The sequence below is a fragment of the Schistocerca piceifrons genome, chromosome 2, assembly GCF_021461385.2.
Source record: "Schistocerca piceifrons isolate TAMUIC-IGC-003096 chromosome 2, iqSchPice1.1, whole genome shotgun sequence".
In the NCBI taxonomy this organism is placed as follows: Eukaryota; Metazoa; Arthropoda; class Insecta; order Orthoptera; family Acrididae; genus Schistocerca; species Schistocerca piceifrons.
Genome location: NC_060139.1, coordinates 540,936,304 through 540,953,910, shown reverse-complemented (window position 1 = coordinate 540,953,910; position 17,607 = coordinate 540,936,304). Strand labels below are relative to the sequence as shown.

The following is a 17,607-nucleotide window of genomic DNA, read 5'->3' as shown; positions in this document are numbered from 1 at the left end:
GTTAATATAGTGTAGTCATCAGCAAAGGCCAGGCATTTCGTAGCGACTCTTTTTCCATTTCTCTTTCCTAATTAGAATGCCTTTGACGTACTTTCCCTATTCTCTAATTATTTTTTCCAGTACAGTGTCGAACAAGAGTGGTGATAGGCTGTCTCCTTGTCAGACTCCTGTTTGAATTTTAAATAAGAGTGGTGATAGGCTGTCTCCTTGTCAGACTCCTGTTTGAATTTTAAATGAGTTTGAGATTTCCCCCATGGATTTCACTTTTGAGGTGGTTTCTGATGTTGACCCTGGTCTTTCTGTTGACTCCTAATTTGTGTTGGCTATTAAACTGCATTTGTCTGTCAGCAGAATCTTGAGCTTTTTTTGAAATCCACAAATATGACTACAGTGTTCTGGCATTGTCTGACATGTAGTATGGTTTTGGGGTTCCAAATCTGTTCAGTACAGGATCTCCCTTTGCAGAATCCTGCCTGATACTCACCATTCTGTGGATCTGATTGCAGCTCAAGTTGTTCCAGTAAAACTTTACATAGGATTTTAAAAGTTACTGGAAGAAGTGAGATTCCTCTCTAATTACTCAAATCTGTTTTGTCTACTTTATTGTGGAGTAGGTGTATCAAGGTGCTCTTCCATTCTTTTGGGATTTTCTCTATTCTTCAGATTTATGATTTTATTCTTTGAATTTTTGGCGTTATGTTTTTGTGGTCCAATGTCCATAATCCTCTAATAATAATTCGCCAGGTGCTCTATTGTTTTTTAATGATTTGATTGTTTTTACTATTTCTTCATGTTAAGGTGGAAGCGATTCAGTATTTGGCGCTGGTTTTACAAATCAGAGTTGTTTAGGTCTCTCTTCACAGTTGAGGAGTTTACTGAAATATTTGGCTAAAATTTCACAATTATTCTTTGTATATGTTTATACGGATCCATCAGATCATTGGAAGCATATGGTAGAGGTTTGTAGCCAGCTAAATTTTTTATGAAGGTCTTGTAAAAATTGTGGGTGCTGTTCTTTGTAATGCCTTTTTCTATTACAGTTGCCCTCTTATTATTGTATTTTTGTGTTTTTATTGTTAAAAATTTTTGAGGCATTTCCTCGTATCTCTACAAACACATGCCACTTTTCTGCTGTTTTTTGACTATTGAAATCATTTCATGCTTTAATCCTGTACTTGACAACTTGATCACATGTGGCATTCCACCGTCTATGTTTTTTCCTTCTCGGGGATTGACCGTTTCTCTGAGAGTTCAGACCAGTTTCTGGTATCCACCCTATGGATTTCTTCAGTTATTGTCTTCTTGTTGAGTTCTAATTATTTGGGATCAGTCCAGAAACTCTGGGTTACTCTGTCTGTTTTTTGTTGGCCTGAAATTTTTCTTTGATTTGGAGCAACCAGTAGCGTGGCTCAGAGAAGCCTTTCCTGGTTTTTACAGTGAAGACTTCTGTGGTGTTCCTCCTGGAGATAGCACTGTGGTAAATCAGGAATTCTCACTGTGTTTGTAATAACTTCAAGTTGAACAAATATATTTCAAGGAAGACGCAATACATGAAAGTCACGGATCAAGTAAACAGAGTAAGACGTGTATACACTTTAACAGTCAAATCATAATTGAGTCCAAGTGTAGCGGCTGCTGGCTGGCAGACAGCGCTGCATGTAGAGGACGCGCGTAACTGTGCGGCGGCACTTTGAAAGATCGGTGAGTCAAAACACTTTTCCCCCCTTTTAATTTTTTTGCACAGGTCTCGATGGAGGTGGCCTGTAGATTGCTAACGTCCATAGGTGTTGTTTGACTGGCTGTAAAGTCTCGAGGAGGAGGCTTCCTGTACGGATGGAAGTGTCCCCGATGATAATGGGTCGAGATGACAGGAGACGTGGGGGTCGAATCTGCTGGGGCCTCGTGCACCAATCTGCCCGTTGCGGCAAGTCTGGTTGTTATAACAGGAGACATGGGCGATGTGTCCGCGTCCGTAGGAGAATGAGGTGAGTAGAGTTGCTCCGACAGATGATGGTCATCTGGTTCCTGCATGGGCACGTCTCCTGGTGGCGTCAGTCCTTGTGCTGGCACCGATATGATGGTGAGAGGACTGCGTTGTGGGTAATGAGAGATTCCAGTATCCTGAGCGTCAGGTAGAGCCAAAGGTGATGTAGCAGCATCCAGAACAGGCGTTGCCGGCACACGAGGCTGAAGCTGGTCCGAATGACGCACTGCAACACCCGTGTCCATCTGGATTTCATACAGGTGTTGACCACAGTGTTGTAAGATGCAGCCAGGACTCCATTTTGGCCGCCTGCCATATCTCTGTATCCATACAAGGTCATCGGTGGTTAACTGGCCAAGTGAAGGCACCCGCGGCCGTGAGGTGGGAGGCCGCAGAAGATGAAGTAGCGTGCGGGGCTGTTGGCCATGTAAGAGCTCAGCCGGGCTGTGGTCATCGCCCATGGGGGTGAAACGGTAAGAAGTCAGGAAGTTTCCTCATCTGAGCCTTAAATGTGTGGACCAGCCTTTCAGCCTCACCGTTTGACTCTGGATGGAACAGAGGGGCCGTGACATACATGACACCGTGACAGGCACAAAAATCTGCAAAATCGGAAGAGGCAAATTGCGGACCATTATCAGTAACAAGAGTAGAGGGAAGGCCTTCCAAAGAGAAAATGCGAGCTAGAGCATTGGTGATTGCTGCGGTGGTAGGCGACGTGCAATAACAAGAAGCCAATAAGTACCTAAAAAAGGTCCCACGAAGCCAGCATGAATACACTCCCAGGGCTTCTCAGGCGAAGGCCACGGTGACAAAGATGACTTCGGGGCGGTGGCCTGTGATGCACAAGGGCTGCAGCAGTGACCGTGTGTGCGATTTCAGAGTCGATGCTGGGCCAGTACACAACAGCGCGCCAGAGATTTTGTGCGAGACACACCCCAGTGCCCTTGGTGAAGGAGGCGCAAGACCGAAGCACGCAAAGACGCAGGTACCACAACATGCGGCGAAGCATTTTTGGTGGAAAGGAGGATAACACCATCCGTAGCCGTGAGGCGGTAATGCAAAGTGTAGTAGTTCCGCAACGGATCAGAAGTCTTAGCGGACGGACAATCCGACCAACCCTTCTGAATACAGCGTAAAACCCGGGAGAGGGTAGGGTCAGAACCCGTAGCAGCCGCCAGCCGATCCCTGGTGATGGGGAACCTGTCCACAACCTGCTGCTCGGCAACATCCAGGTGGAAACACAAAAGTTCGTCCATATCGAATGTCAGATCAGGACCCATGGGAAGGCGAGACAGTGCATCAGCATTCGCATGTTGAGCCGTCGGCTGGAAATGAATCTCATAATTGAAACGAGACAAGTAAAGAGGCCAACTCTGGAGGCGGTGTGCAGCCTTGTTGGAAAGTGACATTGATGGATGAAACAAGGAAGCAAGTGGTTTGTGATCCGTAACAAGATGAAATTTGGATCCATAGAGAAAAACACCAAACTTATGAAGAGCATAAATAATTGCCAAAGCTTCTTTTTCAATTTGAGAAGACTTTTGTTGGGCATCCGTGAGCGTTTTGGGGGCATAAGCAGTGGGTTGTTCAGAACCGTCAGAAAATCAGTGCGCAAGGACTGCACCAACCCTGTATTGAGAGGCGTCCGTGGCAAAAACAAGATGTTGGCCAGGTTGATAAGTAACCAGGCACGGGGCCTGTTTCAGCATAGTCTTCAATTTCTGGAAAGCCGCATCGCATGACGCGGTCCAGTGAAAAGGCACGTTTTTATGCAATAGGTGATGCAATGGCTGAGCCACCGAAGCAGCAGACGGTAAAAACCTGTGATAGTATGCTATTTTCCCCAAGAAGTCCTGCAGTTCCTTAACAGATGTAGGGCGAGGAAGGGCATCGATCGCAGCGACAGTTTGCTGAAGTGGACGAATACCATCCTGAGAGAGTTGAAACCTAAAGTATGTGATAGATGCCTGAAAAAATTTTGATATCTGAAGATTACACTTAAGACCGGCAGTCTGTAAGACATGAAAAAGTGTGCGGAGATTTTGAAGATGTTCGTCAGTGGTGGAGCCAGTGACAACAATGTCGTTCTGGTAATTTATACACCCAGGGACAGTGAGCAATAATTGTTACAAGAATCACTGAAAGAGAGCAGGGGTGCTGGCAACCCCTAATGGCAATTGTTGGTATTGATAGAGGCCGAAAGGCGTGTTAAGGACCAGAAACTGCCGGGAAGCAGTGTCGAGAGGAAGTCAATGATAAGCTTCTGACAGGTAAAATTTTGAAAAATACTGGCCTCCAGCAAGTTTAGTGAACAATTCTTCAGGTCGAGACATAGGGTAAGTGTCAATAAGGCATTGAGCATTTACAGTGGCTTTAAAATTGCCACAGAGACGAATATCACCATTTGGCTTAGCAACGACAACGACAGGAGAGGACCACTCACTGGAAGTGACAGGAAGCAAGACCCCTGAAGCAGTGAGACGATCCAGCTCCTGTTTGACCTGATCGTGAAGGGCCACAGGAATGGGCCGAGCCCGAAAAAACTTAGGCCGAGCAGTGGGTTTGAGCATGATATGAGCTTCAAAGTCGTTTGCACAGCCTAACCCACGAGAAAAAAGGGACAAAAGTGTCGTCGACAAGGAATCCAATTGAGCATAAGGAATAGCATCAGAGATGATATTGACAGAGTCATCTATGGAGAACCCAAAAACGCGAAAGGCATCGAAACCAAAAAGATTCTCCACGTTACTATGGTCGACCACAAATATGGGAACAGTGCGAACGACAGATTTGTAAGATACCTCAGCATCAAATTGTCCCAAGAGAGAAATCTTGTGTTTATTGTAAGTCCGTAATTGCCTAGTGACAGGTGACAGGATTGGAGAACCCAACTGATGGTACGTCTGAGAATTGATGATAGTGGCAGCAGAACCAGTATCCACCTGCATGCGAACATCTTGACCAAGTATTTGGACAGTGAGGAATAACTGCCCTGAAAGGGAGGAAGTACAGTTGACAGACAACACAGAATCAGAATCAGCGTCATGTTCATGAACATCATGTATGTGGTTGGATTTGCAAATGGATGACACATGACCTTTTTTTTTTGCATTTGTGACACACGGCCCAACGTTGCGGACAATCTTCTCATGAATGTTTCGTAAAACACCGTGGACATGAAGGAAGTTCCCATGGGTTTTGCTGCAGTTTCTTAGAGGTTTGTTTACGGTTAGGCCGAGGCTGCGTTTGGGAGCATACTGCGGCCACGTCGGCCGGCGGGGACACGCCACACACTTCGTCAACATCGCACAAAGGTTGTATTTCCCCAATGTCGCCCCATGCCTCTAGTCGCTCTCCAGTGGTGCGAGAAATTTCAAAAGACTGAGTGATGGATAGGACTTCATCTAGAGTCGGATTTGCCAACTGAAGGGCACGTTGCCTAACTTCTTTGTTGGGTGCCGATCGGATAATAGCATCCCGTACCATGGAATCGGCTTAGGATTCTTTGTGAACTTCAGTAACAAATTGATACTTTCTACTGAGGCCATGAAGTTCAGCAGCCCAAGTGCGATAGGATTGAGTTGGTTGTTTTTGACAACGATAAAAGGCAACGCGAGAGGCTGCCAGATGCGTTTGCTTTTGCAAATAGACGGACAGAAGTGAGCACATTTTAGCAAAGGACAAAGACACAGGATCTTTCAAAGGAGCCAATTGTGACAACAACCGATACATTTGAGGTGAAATCCATGAAAGGAACAGAGGCTTACATGTTTGTTCGTCCGCGACATGAAATGCCAAGAAGTGCTGTCGGAGACGTTTTTCATAATCAGACCAGTCTTCCGCCGTCTCGTCGTAAGGAGGAAAAGTAGGTAGAGACGACGACGAGAGACGCCCCGCATTTGATGCTGCGACGAAATCACGAATTGCATTTGTGAGAAGCGTTTGCTGTTCTATGAGACCTTGCAATAGTTGCTGTAAAGTAGCCATGGAAACACGTGGGTCAACGATGGAAAAGAAAAATCCCATCCTCGTCGCCAATTGTAATAACTTCAAGTTGAACAAATATATTTCCAGGAAGATGCAATACATGAAAGTCACGGTTCAAGTAAACAGAGTAAGACGTGTATACACTTTAACAGTCAAATCATAACTGAGTCCAAGTGTAGCGGCCGCTGGCTGGCTGCTTAGGAGGCGCTGCTGCTGCATGGCTGGCAGACAGCGCTGCATGTAGAGGACGCGGATAACTGCACGGCGGCACTTTGAAAGATCGGCGAGTCACAACAGTGTTCTATTGGGGATTTCAATGTCTTTAGTTATGTGTTAGTTTCTTGAATTGTGTTGACATAATTTTTATATTAAAATTTTGGCTGAAGCTTATGAGGTGACACCATTTTTATTGTTCCTGTTATGAGGGATGTACAATACTGTGATTCTCCCATGTTTTTCTTTTCCTAACTGCCCACTGAAATCACCTAGCAGGATTTTGATGTTTAGGAATTTTGTTCATGGTTTCTTCCAGAAGTTCCTGGAGTCATGTAACACCTGTAGGTCTTTTCTGTGGTAGTCATTTGTTGGTTGTGACCATTAATCAGTGTGTGTGCCTTGTTTTCTGATTTTATTGATAGTGTTGAGCGTCTTTCCGAACATGACATAAAATCAGTGAGTGAATCTGTGATGGACCTGTGCACTGTGAAACCTGTGCCAAATTGTTTCGGTTCTGTGTTGATATGTACTGGAGGTATTCCTTTATAGAACCTGTAACTTCCAGAATCAAAGTGATTTTCATCTGTAAACTGGGATTCTTACAGGACCATAATTTTGAGGCTGAATCTGTGTAGTGTATTTATTAGGTGTTTAGTTTTCCTGGTTTCAGTAAGGTGTTTATGTTCGGTGTACCTATGAAAAATTTTGGTTTCCTCAAAGAGATTTTGAGACGCTCTGATCCTTCACTATGTGGCATGTCTGGTCTCCCAGAATCCTATGACGAGAAAGGGAATCCATTCTATTGACTGGGACCTGTGGTAGTAGAATTCTTTCTTGCTGTTCTGTCATGGTTGCTTCAAGTTGTAGAGTGTTTTTGGGTAATCTCTGATGGAGATTATGAGACTATAAGACTTAATTGTTGAGATCAAGCTGTACATCTTCAGCCACATCAACGAGGTGAACAAATGCTTACCAACAGCTGCTGGATACCAGATCAGATGCTGATTGGTTTTGTGATAATATTTGGTCCACCTTGGTTTCCCAGGGCTCCTCATATCTGGGAGGCTTTCCCATATCTGCCACTGAGGGAGGTGCTCAGAAGTATAAATTTAAAGTAAATGGCTCAAGATAATTTAGAGATTTTTAGTAACATTGTTTTTAAACATTGATTTTTCTTTGTATGGTAGTATAGATAATAAGTTTAGGTATGGTACTGAGTCAAATACTTTTCAGGAATTGAGGATTACTGCATCTACTTGGTCTTAACCCAATGCCTGCAGTAAGTCATTTTAGGAAAGTGCAAGCTTGGCTTCATATGATAGATGTTTTAGGAACCTGTGCTGGTTGGCATAAAGAAAGTTATTGTGTTTGAGATATCTCATTACATTTGAGCGTAAGTGTTCTAAAATTTTGTAGATCACTTCCCTTTTTAGATAGGTGTGATCTGTGCTTTCTGGACAAGGTTTTTTTTTTTTTTTTATTCAAGGTATCTATGGTAATTATAGTTAGAGGAAGGGCTAACTCAGCCCCGGTATAGAATGTGATTGGGATTCGATTGCGACCTGAACCTGTGATCAGTTTTAATCATTTCAGCTGTCAGACTTTGACACTTATGTCAATTTCACTCATCTTTTCAGTGATACCAGAATTAAACTGGAGCATATTCCTGGGTTTTGCTTTGCAAAGGAACGTTTGAAAACAGTATTTCAGTTTCTGCTTTGGTACCCACAATTTCAGTTTTTGTCTCATCTATGAGTGTGCGGACACTAACTTTTCTGCCACTAACAGCCTTTATGCGGAACAAGAATTTATTTGGGTCTTGTGAAAGATCTTTTGACACTATTCTGCTACAGTAGTCATTGATGGCTTCACACATTGCTCTTGACAGCTAAATGCATTTCATTTAGCATCCCCCTATCTGTAGCACTATACTTTGCTTTACAGCTATTATGCAGTAATCTGTTACTTTAGAAGTTTCTTTACAGTGACTGGATACCATGGAGGTCCCTTCCCTTTGTGAACTGTTCTGTCGAGTGTATATCTCTCCATTGCATGGTAAAGTAAACTATTCTTTTAGACTTGAGCCATAGCTCCTGAGCTAAAAGTTTCAGATTCCTCACTGAGATATGCCGCTATTGGTTCTTTATATAATTTACTGGACAAAAAAAAAAAACTACTTGTTTTAGCTGTTCTTTGTTCTTTTGTTCTTTGGTATCATTGTTACTGTAACTGCCTGAGGTCACTGATATGTTTCTGTGTGGACATTCTCAAAAAGGTCATGTCTCTTTGTTGCCATTATATCCAGTTTTTAAAATCATTTTTGAGGTTCTGAACTATTTGCTCTACGTAGTTTTCAGAGAAGACATTTAGTAATGTTTTACATGATGTCACTAACAAAACTGTAACTATCCCAATTGATTGTTGGATGATGGAAGTCTCCTCCGATGATTACAATATGATAGGCATACATACATACTACAGACGTGCAGTTTTCTCCAAACTTTTCAGACACATCACAAGATGAGTCAGGTGGTCGATAAGAGGACCCTGTCATAGTTTTACATCCAACCCTGATGCTGAGTGTGGTACAAACAGTCTCACATGCAGCTGCAACTTCTGACTTTCTTGTCTACTACGTCAAATACACCACCTCTGTTTCCATTTACCTGTTTTTGTTGTTGTTGTTGTGGTCTTCAGTTCAAAGACTGGTTTGATGCAGCTCTCCATGCTACTCCATCCTGTGCAAGCTTCTTCATCTCTGAATAACTACTGCAACCCACATACTTCTGAATCTGCTTACTATGTTTGTTTCTTTGCCTCCCTCTGCAGTTTTTTATCCCCCCCCCCCACACACACACACACTTCCCTCCAGTACTAAATTGGTGATCCCTTGATACCTCGGAATGTATCCTACCAATCGATCCCTTCAATCAGGTTGTGCCACAAATTTCTTTTCTCCCCAATTCTATTCAGTACCTCGTCATTAGTTATTTGATCTACTCATCTAATCGTCTGTAGCACCACATTTCAAAAGCTTCTATTCCCCTCTTTTCTAAACTGTTTGTTGTCCATGTTTCACTTCCATACACTCCATACAAATAGTTTCAGAAAAGACTTCCTGACACTTGAATCTATACTCAATGTTAACAAATTTCTCCTCTTCTTTAACACTTTTCTTGCCGTTGCCTGTCTAAATTTTATATCCTATCTACTTTGACCATCATAAGTTATTTTGTCACCCAAATAGCAAAACCCATCTGCTACTTTAAGGATCTCATTTTCTAATCTGATTCCCTCAGCATCACATGATTTAATTTGACTACATTCCTTTATCTTTGTTTTGCTTTTGTTGATGTTCATCTTACATCCACCTTTCAAGACACTGTCCTTTCCATTCAGCCACTCTTCCAAGTCCTTCGCTGTCTCTGACAGAATTAAAATATCATTGGCAAACCTGAAAAGTTTTTACTTTTTCTCCCTGGACTTTAACATCTACTCCAAATTTTTCTTTTTTATTCGTTTACTACCTGCTCAATATACAGATTGAGTAACATCAGGGATAAGCTACAAACCTGTCTCACTCCTTTTTCAACTACTGATTCCCTTTCATGCCTCTCTACTCTTATAACTGCCATCTGGTTTCTATACAAATTCTAAATAGCCTTTCGCTTGCTGTATTTTACACCTGCCACCAACAGAATTTAAAAGAGAGTATTCCAGTTAACATTATCAAAAGCTTTCTCTATGTCTAAAAATGCTATAGATGTAAGTTTACTTTCCTCAACCTGTCTTCTGTGAGTAGTCATAGGGTCAGTATTGCCTCGCGAATTCTCACATTTCTTTGGAATTCAAGCTGATGTTACCTGAGGTTGGCTTCTACTAGTTTTTCCATTCTTCTGTAAAGAATCCTTGTTAAGGTTTTGCAACTGTGATTTATTAAACCGATAGGTTGACACCTGCTTTCTTTGGACTTGGAATTATTATATTCTTCTTGAAGTCTGAAGGTATTCTGCCTATCTTATACATCTTGCTCACCATATTGAAGAGTTCTGTCATGGCTTGCTATCCCAAGGTCATCAGTAGATCTAACAGAATGCTGTCTTCTCCTGAGGCCTTGTATTGAGTTAGGTCTTTCAATGCTCTGTCAAATTCTTCATGCAGTACCATATCTCCCATCTCGTCTTCACCTATGTCCTCTTCCATTTCCATAATATTGCCCCGAAGTACATATCCCTTGTATAGTCCCTCTATATACTCCTTCCACATTTCTGCTTTCTCTTCTTTGCATAGGACTGGCTTTCCATATGAGCTCTTGATTTCATACAGATGGTCCTCTTTTTTTCCAAAGGTTTCTTTAATTTTCTTGCAGGCAGCATCCCCTAGTGATACACACTTTGTCCTCCAGCCACTCCTGTGTAGCCATTTTGCACTCCCTGTCATTCCCTTTTTTAGGCATTTGTATTCCCTTTTGCGTGCACCATTTACTGCATCTTTATATTTTCTCCTTTCATCAATTAAATTTAATATATCTTGTGTTATAAGGATTTCTTCTGCCCCTCATGTTTTTACCTACTTGATCCTCTGCTGCCTTGACTATTTCATCCCATTCTTCTTCTACTGTATTGCTTTTCCCTGTTCTTGACAATCATTCACTAATGCTCCCTCTGAATTTCTGTACAAGATTTGGCCCTTTCAGTTTATTCAGATTCCATCTCTTTAAATCCCTACCTTTTTGCAGTTTCTTCAGTTTTAGTCCACAGTTCATAAACAATAAATTGTGGTCAGAGTCCACATCTGTCCCTGGAAATGTCTTACAACTTAAAATAGGTTTCCAAAATCTCTGTCGTACCATTATGTAATCAATCTGTAACCTTCTGGTGTCTCCAGGTCTCTTCGACGTACACAGCCTTCTTTTATGATTCTTAAACCAAGTGTTCACTATGATTAAATTATGGTCTGTACAAAATTGTACTAGGTGGCTTCCTCTTTCATTCCTTTCTCCCAGTCCATATTCACCTACTGTTTTATGTTCTCTTCCTTTTTCTACTATTGAATTCCAGTCCGTGATGACTACTAAATTTTTGTCTCCCTTAACTATCAGAGTAATTTCTTGTACCTCCTCGTCCATTTTTTCTATCTCTTCATCATCTGCTGTACTAGTTAGGGTATAAACAATTTGTACTACTGTGCTGGGTGTAGGCTTCGTGTTTATCTTAGCTACGATAATGCATTTGCTATACATTTCATAGTAGCTTATCCAAATTCCTATTTTTTATTCGTTATTGAACCTACTCCTGCATTATCCATATTTGATTTTGTATTTATAACCCTGTATTCACCTGACCAGAATTCCTATTCCTCCTGTCACCGAACTTCACTAACTCCCACGATATCTAACATTATCTTATCCGTTTCCCTTTTTAAATTTTCTAACTTGTCTGCCTGAGTAAGGGAGCTGACATTCCATGCTCCGATCCATAGAATGCCAGTTTTGTTTCTCCTGTTAATGACGTCCTCCTGTGTAGTCCTTGCCCGGAGATTCAAATAGGGGACTCTTTTACCTCCGGAATATTTTACCTATGAAGATGCGACTGCCATTTAACCATACAGTAGAGCCACATACCCATGGGAAAAATTATGCGTGTAGTTTCCCTTGCTTTCAGCTGTTCACAGTACCAGCACAGTGCAGCAAGACCATTGTAGTTGATGTTACAAGGCCAAATCAATCAATCATCCAGACTGTTGCCTCTGCAACCACTGAAAAGGCTGCTGCCCTCCTCAGGAACCACATGTTTGTCTGGCCTCTCAACAGATGACTCTCTGTTGTGGTTGCACCTACAGTGCAGCTACCTGTATCTCTGAGGAATGCAAGCCTCCCCACCAACAGCAAGGTCTGTGGTTCATGGAAGGCCCATTTACCTATCCTTTTGATATATGCTAAAATTTACTTAAAAATCTCACTGCTGTCAACTTCGGATTTTAACCCACTTTCTATATCTAGTATTATGTGAGCTGCTCTTGTTTTTAGGATTGCTTCAGTCTGTCACTTTGTTGTGAATGCTTTGACACTTAACCACTTGTATTCTAATACTCTCACTTGTAGGAGGCATTTCTTTCGATCTTGCCTGCCTGGTATCCAATAGATATCGTTACCTGGAGCAGATGGAGAGTTGTCTACTGTAAAAATGTCTTGTGTGAATGTCACACACACTTTGGTGGCAGTTTCTTATGTTTGCTGCACACTTGACCCTTTTAAGGGCACTTCACAGTTCTCGACCCTGTGGCACAAATCTAGGAAGTGACAGCCTAGCTTGTCACAGAGCCTCCACAGTCTCTGGTTCAAGCCTTCTGCTCAACTCAAAACCAGGGAGCAATGATCTGTTGTGGGGGAAGTGCTGCAAATTGTGAGCTGTACTGAAACTCCAAGAGCTCATCAGATGTTCTTAGTCTTCTCTGCCAGTTTTGGAGTGATCCAAATGTGATCTTCGAGCCCAGGCAATAGGAATCATTTGTCCCAACATGCGCCATCTGCAGTTGGTTGCACCTTGTTCCCTCAATGGCAGCTGGAATAGCTTCTTTAGTAAGTTTTATCTGGCCAGGCCAAATAAGCACTACAAAGGGCATTCAAAAAGTTTTGCACAGTCATCTCTAATTTTTTTTAATATTTTTTGTAGGAGGAGAATGAAGTTTTCTGTGAACATATTTGGAACATTTAGCTGTACATCGAGCCTACTAAATGTAGCCTCCATCAGCTGTGATGCATCTGGTCCAACATTCTTTGCACAATGTAAATGCACTTAGCTAAAATTCTGGGGATTGTCTTTTACACCATTGCTTGACACAGGAAATAAGGCCTTTCTCACTATCACATGTTTTACTGTGTAGGTAGGTCTTCAGACGACCAAAGAGCTAAAAATCAGCCAAGTCCGGACTGTGGAAAGGATAAGGAACAAGTTTCCAACCCATTTTCCTGATTTCCTCCTGCATCATAAGGGCTGTGTGGGGTTTGGCATTGTCACAGTATAGTCTGCTGAGCTGACCCTGAAGCTGTGGTCTGTGGGTCTTGATGGCACGTTGCAGCTTGTCCAGTGACAAACATTAATGGTCCCAGTTAATTGTGGAGCCAAGTTCAAAAAAGTCAATGAAAATTATACTACTCTGATCCCAGAAGAAGGAGACCATCACCTTTCAGCCTACTGTTCGTGAAAGTCTTGGTTTCTTCTTCTGAGCGGAACCCAGATGACGCCAATCCATGGATTGGTTTTTGCTCTCTGGTTCGAATAAAAACAACCGTGTTTCATCCTGGGTCCCCTTATTCACATCACTCATTGCTGTCGATGGTCTACCGCATCGTAGATTGTCCAGTACAGAGAAATCACTTTCTTTAAACCTCTGCAACCATCACTGGATACTGCTACGATCCACTGTGTCCTCCACATAAACAGGGAGCAACTTCCTGTGAATTGATGTTGCAGAGTCATTGCCGGTCTTGAAGAGGAATTCCATCACCAACCATTGTTGCAGCCTGTCTTCTACTTCATGGTCCATTACAGCTCACATGTAAATAAAAGAAAATGCTTTTATATATCAACTTGTAGCTAAGTGTTCCAAGTATGTTCACAAAAAATTTCATTCTTCCCCTGCAAAAAAATAAAAAAATTAGAGATGACTGCAAAACTTTTTGAACGCCCTTTGTAGATAAGTAAATAAATAGATAGATAATGAGGCCCCCAGGCAAACACACTGACTGTACAGTGTTCCTTCCCATCCCTTGATACAGTTTTGCTGAGGGGTACCACTGTTTGCCATGTTTTAAGTTCTGGTAATGATTAGAACCCTACCCTTTTGTGTTTCCCTCCCCTTGACATGAGAGATAGCACGTTTCCCCAACAGCTGAAGTGAGTCTCACTAGCTCAATTTTTGTTTCAGTGGAAGGCAGCACCTGTAACTTGTTGGTTATAAGGATGAGCTAACACCCTGCATACTCTGTAAACATTGTCTTCTGTGAACAGAATGATCTATACCTACCTTTACATGATATTCGGTAACCCTCCCAACACACCCAGCTTCCAATCACTTGGGAGTAGTCAGGGCAGTTTTTTGAATTGCTTACAAATAACAACTAACTCATCCTGTGCCCAATATCAGCCTGCACAGTGGACATGCATTGTGCCTGTGCAGTATTTTACAGAACAGTAAACAAATAACTTTAAACTGAGTTCGTTAATTGTCATTTAATTTAATTTATGAGTTTGATGTGCTACAGCTATTACCAATAGTGTTTTAGGACTGAAGCGATTAGCAGCCAAAATGAGATATCTACAGTATTACGATAACAGAAAAACTTTGTATAGAATTTACTGTTTTGCTGATTTGTTTTTTGGGTTATCACTAACAAACTTGACAATAGCATTAATCTAAATCACAAACACCAATTTACTGTGAAATAGACTATGCACTACACTCATAATTTACAGAAATTCTGGATAATAGATGTTTGCAAGCATCTGAGAATCCTCAAAAATATAGCTTTTTGACATAAATGATTGGTTTTGAATGAGGATGCTGTAGCCAAAAGTTTCTAAAATGCACAAGTGAAGCTTACAACTGACGGTACAGCAAGAGTTATTTGCAGCAATCGCAGATGTTTGAAAACGCACATTGAATTGTGATACACTTGGATATTGACACAATCAGTGAAAGATTATGTGAAAAGACACAACTGGAATTGTAGAATGTTAGAATGTAGAATTTCAAATTGGACCAATGTGGCACCCATGGTTTCACACAAAGGAAAATAAAGTGTAACTGGATAGTGGCAGCAGGAGATTATCCAATTACATTATATTGTCACAAATTCATTTTGGTCATTGTTGCAAAGCAAAATATGTAAGTCAGCTTGTATATGTAAATAAATGTGAGAATTTCATGGATTTTTTTACTTGGCTGTATGACCAGCAAAGGACTCAACATACTGAAAGTTACTTGTATTTCTGTTGATGACTCTCCAGCGAAGGTAGTACTACTTCCTCCCTACCACAAATTCCTTAACCTGCTCACAAATTTAGTTGGATAGTTTCATCAATGAATGTTGCTGTGGTACCAAGTCAATTTTTTTGAAGTCAAGAAGTATTCCATCTACCAGTCTGCCTACATTCATTGCTTTCAGGACGTCATGTGATAAAAATGTGAGTTAGCTTTGATATGATTGTTGTTTGTTCATTCTATTTCAGACATCTCGTTATGTTTGAGCTTGGGATATTTTTAAGAATCTACAAATGATGGATACAAGTGACACTGAACTGTAGTTCTGTGGGTCAGTTATCAACTCTTCTTGCAGATGATGAAGATGACCTGTTCTTTCTTCAACCACTACACCATTTGATTGTTTGGGGGATCTTTGGTATATTACTGTTGAGAGGAGGCAGAGGGGCAAGTTTTAACTAGGCGGTACTCCTGAATCATCGTTGTACAGAAACATTTAAGAACATAATAGAGAAAATTTGAAAGTAGGTCTGAAATCATTATAATAAGTCAAAGATAATGTATAGTCAATACATTAAAGGGAAAACAGTACAAATTAACACTGATGCTGTCATAATTTAAAGTTGTTTTTTATTTTCAAGCTGCACACACTGATCATAGCTGTTATTTTGTAAAGGTGCTTTGGCATTAAGATGTGAACGAGAAGAACTCCCTCAGTATGCTGGCTTGTGCTGGGCTGCAGCTGCTAGATGTGAAGGTTCATTGGGGAACAATCCTGCAGAAGCCTGGGCTCTGGTACGTGCTGCCAGGCAATTCCTGTCAGCAGAAACCAAAGCAGCATCTCTAGGCTGTACTGGTCCTGGTGCTGATTACTTGCAGGTACTTACACATCAGTCATCTCCACAGAAAAAAGTTGTTCAGCTAAGTTTATTGTCACATATTAGCAAATAAGTTTTTTTATCAGTTGCTAACTGTTCAGATTATTTTTACAGATTTTTATTGCTTGCCTATGTATTGTGACTGACCGACCTAAAAGTTAAATTGTGTATAAGTAAGATTACCTTATATTTGCTTAATAATCCATATGCCATTCTCTCTCAATTTAGTGTTTTCACATGAATTTCATACCTGATTTTTTTTTTTTTAGATGTTTATATAAAATGTCTGATACATGTGTACCAGAATTTCTCAAAATTTTTCAGTGGGAGCTCCTTCTGTACAGAGACATTCCTTAGACACCCACCTCACTGTTATAAATGTAATTAGTAGTGATACCATATAAAAACAACAGATATGTTAGTTTCCACATGTATTTTTCTGTAAGATCACAATGACACTCTTTGCTGAAACATGGAGTAAATTTGTAATGACAGACAATAAATACTTGAACCATATCAGTATATCATTAAAGAACTATGATTAAAATAGTGGATTAGAACACTAGTAGTGGAAATGAAAATTCATTCACATAATCATCTTCTGTAGATCCCTTCATTAAGGAGAATCTTCAGGGATGTAGAATGAGCCATTCCAAGTGTCGTACATGGCAGTCACACTCATATTTGATGAGGTACATAACTTCATCGGAATCAGGGCTTAACAACTCGTTTATATTGAGCATGGGCACGAGCATGAGCACTTGCACCTGCTCAGGCTCTTGCTCACGAGTAGTTGCTGCATGGTGGTGATAAGGGGAATGAGTGTGCAAACTGCGGTGGCAACAACACGGGAGAGGCACCAACTCTGAAATAGGGTAGAGTCAGTTTTGATAGCAGTTCTCCCTAATAGCAGAAATGGCGAGTCAGCATTATGTAACACCAACACTGTCTTCACGTTTTGATCTGCAGAATGAGATCTTTTTACACAAAAAGAGGGTAGTTGCAGCTGAACATTTACATCCATTTCAGGTAGAACAGTTTCATGTGGTGCCGTTATAAAACACGTAAATCATGTCTCACATAGGCTATGGCAGATAATGTTAAGAGCCAGCTTGGAAAATCATTGTTAGGAGTTTATTGTGTGTCCTTTACAGGTCTGTGAAAGTGTAGACATCATTGGCACAGAACTAGATTTGACTTTCTTAGCACTGTTGAAGGAAATGTAAAAAAATGTGTGTTTTTCATGGAATTTATTAGTTTGTGTGTGTGTGTGTAAGGTCAACCATGTTGGGGAAATGAAACAGGATTCGTAGTCCAACTGAAAGGGAAAATGAAAAAGCTTCCAGTACCCAATTCATGCTGAATTGTAACTGGAAGTAACTGATCTGTAATGTGACAGGTAACATTAAGACAGTTTAGATTTCTCCAAGTATTTCCTTCGGGATCGAGTTCCTCATTTAGAAAGTCTTGTCACAGATCTTCTGCCTGTTCCCTATGATGATGGAGGGAGATACAGTGGTTGTTGCTCACAGGGATATGCTCACAGAGTCCATTTCC

General features: G+C 41.2%; 1 protein-coding gene across 1 annotated transcript in view; it reads left to right on the top strand.

The window, feature by feature from the left end:
- LOC124776453 (40-kDa huntingtin-associated protein) overlaps nucleotides 1–17,607 on the top strand; it is a 72,069-nt gene that overhangs the window by 7,110 nt on the left and 47,352 nt on the right. Inside the window, exon 3 of the mRNA XM_047251462.1 lies at nucleotides 15,849–16,051. Coding sequence (XP_047107418.1) covers nucleotides 15,849–16,051 — 203 coding nt within the window. The remainder of the gene's footprint in view (nucleotides 1–15,848; nucleotides 16,052–17,607) is intronic.